Raw genomic sequence first — 3,748 nt, forward strand, 5'->3', positions numbered from 1 at the left:
GCCGAAAAGTTTTTTTCAGAGGGAATTTAATTTGGCGGATCGGCCATGAAATTAATTTTGGTGGGAATTTAATTTGGCGGACTACGAGTTTCAAGGTTCAAAATCAGGTTGAAAATGTAGAAAATACGCCCAATTGGGGCCTAAATAGTGAAAAATCGAACGAAATGTGTGAAAACTTAAATTTGGTGGGAATTTGATTTGGTGGATGGTGGAAAAAATAAATTTTGGCGAGAACTTAATTTGGCAGATTTCGGCCAAATCCGCCAAATTTTCTTCCCGTCTCCGTCATCTCGCAAACCTGGTAACTCCCCCTCCCGGAGTATTGTTAAGGAAAACTGGCCATTTACAGTTAAGATTCTCTAAAAATGGCATTCTTAGGTTCAATTGTTAATTTCCATGACTGTGGAATTCTTTGCCAGTTTTGAAGCGATATTTTTCAATTTATAGAAAGAAGTAAATTAGCTACTTCGAATATGTTTTTTACAGCCAAAAAAATTTTTTCGCAAAGAAGAAGTACTAACCTACCAAACTGTATTAAAAAGTCATCATCATATCTCAACTAATCTACAGGTCAGAATTCTCATTTAAATCAAAACCTACATTTTGAAAGCAAAATATCTTAGAAACCAAAGAGCAAGCACTCTTTTGGCTGAACATTTTGAGTTATGATTAGATGTGGTGAATATTTTTTTATGAAATGTTACGAATAAGAAACAAATTCAAATTGTAACTTCACTACCATATTAAATCAAGTCAAGAAACCCCCGTCTCGGGTAACGATGAACCATAAAGGCCGCTTCACGTCGTTGGGTATCATATACACCACACCCTAGTCTACACAATAGACCGATCCAGACTTTTAGGGGCCTTACTCTTGGTCTATAGGCACTGCTAAAGGCAGCCACTAGTGACCCCCACCGGGAATTCGCTTATTAATAGGTTTAAACATAATAGAAAACTTTGAAAAAAGATGTTTATCAATAGAGATTTCATATACACCACACTCCTTTCTCAGACCCGGTGGGACCCCTAACTTGCTGGAAAATTTGGTCAAAACTTCGTCCGAAAGGGAAAGAATACCATAATTTCAGCCCCACTTGAGAATTCGCCCCCATTTAAAATTCCACTCCACAACCATCCCCACTTGATTTTTTGACCTGAGAATAACAGAATTTCTATCTACATTTAGATTTCGATAGAAATTTTCATCCCACTTGTCAGTAGGGGCGTCTTGCAATTCCTGCATTAATAACACGCATGCGTAATTTGTCGTTCTTTTAAACCACATGTAGTTAATTCCCGTGATAAACAAAGAGAAATGAATCGCTAGGAATGGTAAAGTCACTTTCAGTCGGGGCTGTGGACGGCAAAATATGAAATTTGTCGTTCTTTTTAGTCGTTTTTTTATGAAATTTGTCGTTCTTTTTGTCTATTTTTAGTAATGCAGGATTTGTAAGATAGAGCCCCTCTGCGGAAGAATTTCCAGCAGGTCTGTGAAACGGGGATATGCACCATATAGCTAGTATTGGAAAGTTTTTTTTAGCTTTATGTTTAAAAATGTTTAGAGTCCATTTTTTTGATTGATATTAATGATACTAAAAAGTCTAAATAAGAGTTAACTTTGTTCAATATAATATCCGAAATTTCCCTGATTTTCCACCTGAGTCATGGTATGTGAATAAGTCCTCAGATAAAAAGATTGACAAAAAAAACGAAAAAAAAAACTTGCGCTTGAAATGACCATATTTTATATTTTCCTATTAAATGAACCTCATACCAAATTATTACCCTGAAAGATTACACTTTTTTTAAACTTTACGAAAATAAATGTTTGTTTTTTATTCTTTTGGTCGCGTCCGTTTTACTGTAATCGTCGAACTTTCATGGCAGTGAAAGATACCTTCAAGGAATGCCAATCGATTCTGTGATGCAATGCTTGTGTGTTTGCAGCGTCATAAGGACTGTTGATACTGTTGTACTCTCGGTGAGTTTTACAAGAATTGGTATCGCCGTTGATCCACCAACCAGCTTTTTGATAACTGTATGCACAATTGTATGTTGATGATTGGTCGTTATCTCGGTCCCAGGTCGAAAATTTTTGGTTATTTTGATAGTTGGTAAAATAATTTGAGCCATACCCTCCTGAAGGGCCAGTCACGTGGAGCTCATAAGCGTGCTTTTCATTATCGATATGGAAATGTGAGTATCGATTATTGTAGATGGTGTTATGCTTGAAACTAGTGTGGAGAAATTTGACTTGAATCAAAGCTTCTGATCCCTTTGGAAGTATTGCCTGGGCAGTCAAATAATGAATCTTGTCATTTCCGAACCAAAATTCTCGATGTAATTCACCGAAACCAACCTTAAATTGAGATAAAAAAAATTACAGGATGAGCAAAAAAAATGTGGTCAGACAAAAATGGTTATACCTTACATCGTAAAAAGACAAAGAAGCTCTCAAAAATTCAATATATGGCAATAATTGCTCCGCAAGGGTTGATAGGGTTTTTAGGTGTATTGTTAATCAGTTCTTTATTTCTCGATATCATATTACTATATTCGATAGGTGTTCTATTTAAAAGGAAATCCATGGAAAGCTTTCATTTCATGAAAAAATGCAAGAAATCTATTTGAATTGGATGAGAATTATTCATTACCTAAAAGATAAAAAGTTCCCCGGATGATAAAGAATAGTGATGCAGTAAAGAAAAGTGAAACAATAAAATAAGATTTTTCATACCTTATACTCATTCCAACTTCTGAAGAAGTTTGTGGATCCGTCCATACGTCTTTGAATGACGGTCCAACCGCCTCCCAAAGTTGTTTGATCACAAAACGCAACAGTGTTCAAATAACTATTCATGGTGATCTCATAAATACCATCAATCTTCATTCCATTTTGTCGATGTGCAAGGCAATCGCGTTGTGGTGATTGGTTCCGGCAATCACAGTAATACTTCTTGGGAAGGTTGAAATCATCTTTACAAATGCATGGTCCACAAGCTCCTTTAACGTATTTTTCGCAATAAGGTGAAGAGAATTTCATTCCATCCTCCAATCGACTGTACTTAGCTTCAAGAAGCTTTAAATCACTTTTCAGCTTGGTGATGTCGCTTGTGTTATTTGCAACCACCATACAATTGATGACCGACAAGAAAGCAAGGATAAGTTTCAGATCCATGTTCCTCTTTTTTGCAGCTTACCAAGATATCATTTTTGATCAGTCGGTTTGGCTTTTTATAGGATTTTCTGCATTGTTGAAGCTAGACATGAACCTTGCTTTTTTTGTTTGCCTCGTATCCCTTTTACTTCTGATAAGATAAATAAGTACTGTTTCATGTCTATCTAGATCAATATTGTTTCAAATGAAATTTTTTTTCATTAATTTCGCCTTAGCGAAAGTATTACGATAGGCATGGTGCGGCGGCGATATCGGAAGAAAATTTAGAAAACGAAAGTACTTGATACGGTGGACCAACTCACTTAAATCAATTTACAAATTACACGCTCGTATAACCACGGAAGATCTTCGCAGGTTTTCTTTGGATTACGTCATTATATCTTTGTGTCTTTAGCTTCACAGTTTTGATTTTTCTTTATTTTCTTATAAGCATATACTTTATAAGAATCAAATCTTGATAGACGGTGATATACCTTTCGGTAATTAGTTCTTAAAAAGTAAACAAGGGATGGGGCACAATATGAGCATATTTATTTTTCTTATAAGCATATACTTTATAAGAATCAA

At 35.4% G+C, this 3,748-nt stretch overlaps 1 protein-coding gene across 1 annotated transcript; it reads right to left on the reverse strand.

Annotated features, from left to right (window-relative positions):
- Positions 1–1,729: 1,729 nt before the first annotated feature.
- LOC136797858 (fibroleukin-like) lies at positions 1,730–3,391 on the reverse strand. The gene is made up of 2 exons (XM_067054438.1): positions 2,741–3,391; positions 1,730–2,362 (listed from the first exon to the last, which is right to left on the reverse strand). The coding sequence occupies exons 1-2, from the start codon at positions 3,179–3,181 to the stop codon at positions 1,862–1,864; spliced, it is 942 nt and encodes a 313-aa protein (XP_066910539.1). The 5' UTR covers positions 3,182–3,391; the 3' UTR covers positions 1,730–1,861.
- Between the last annotated feature and the right edge of the window lie 357 nt (positions 3,392–3,748).

This window comes from Clytia hemisphaerica, unplaced genomic scaffold (assembly GCF_902728285.1).
Source record: "Clytia hemisphaerica strain Z4C2 unplaced genomic scaffold, Clytia hemisphaerica genome assembly, whole genome shotgun sequence".
In the NCBI taxonomy this organism is placed as follows: domain Eukaryota; kingdom Metazoa; phylum Cnidaria; class Hydrozoa; order Leptothecata; family Clytiidae; genus Clytia; species Clytia hemisphaerica.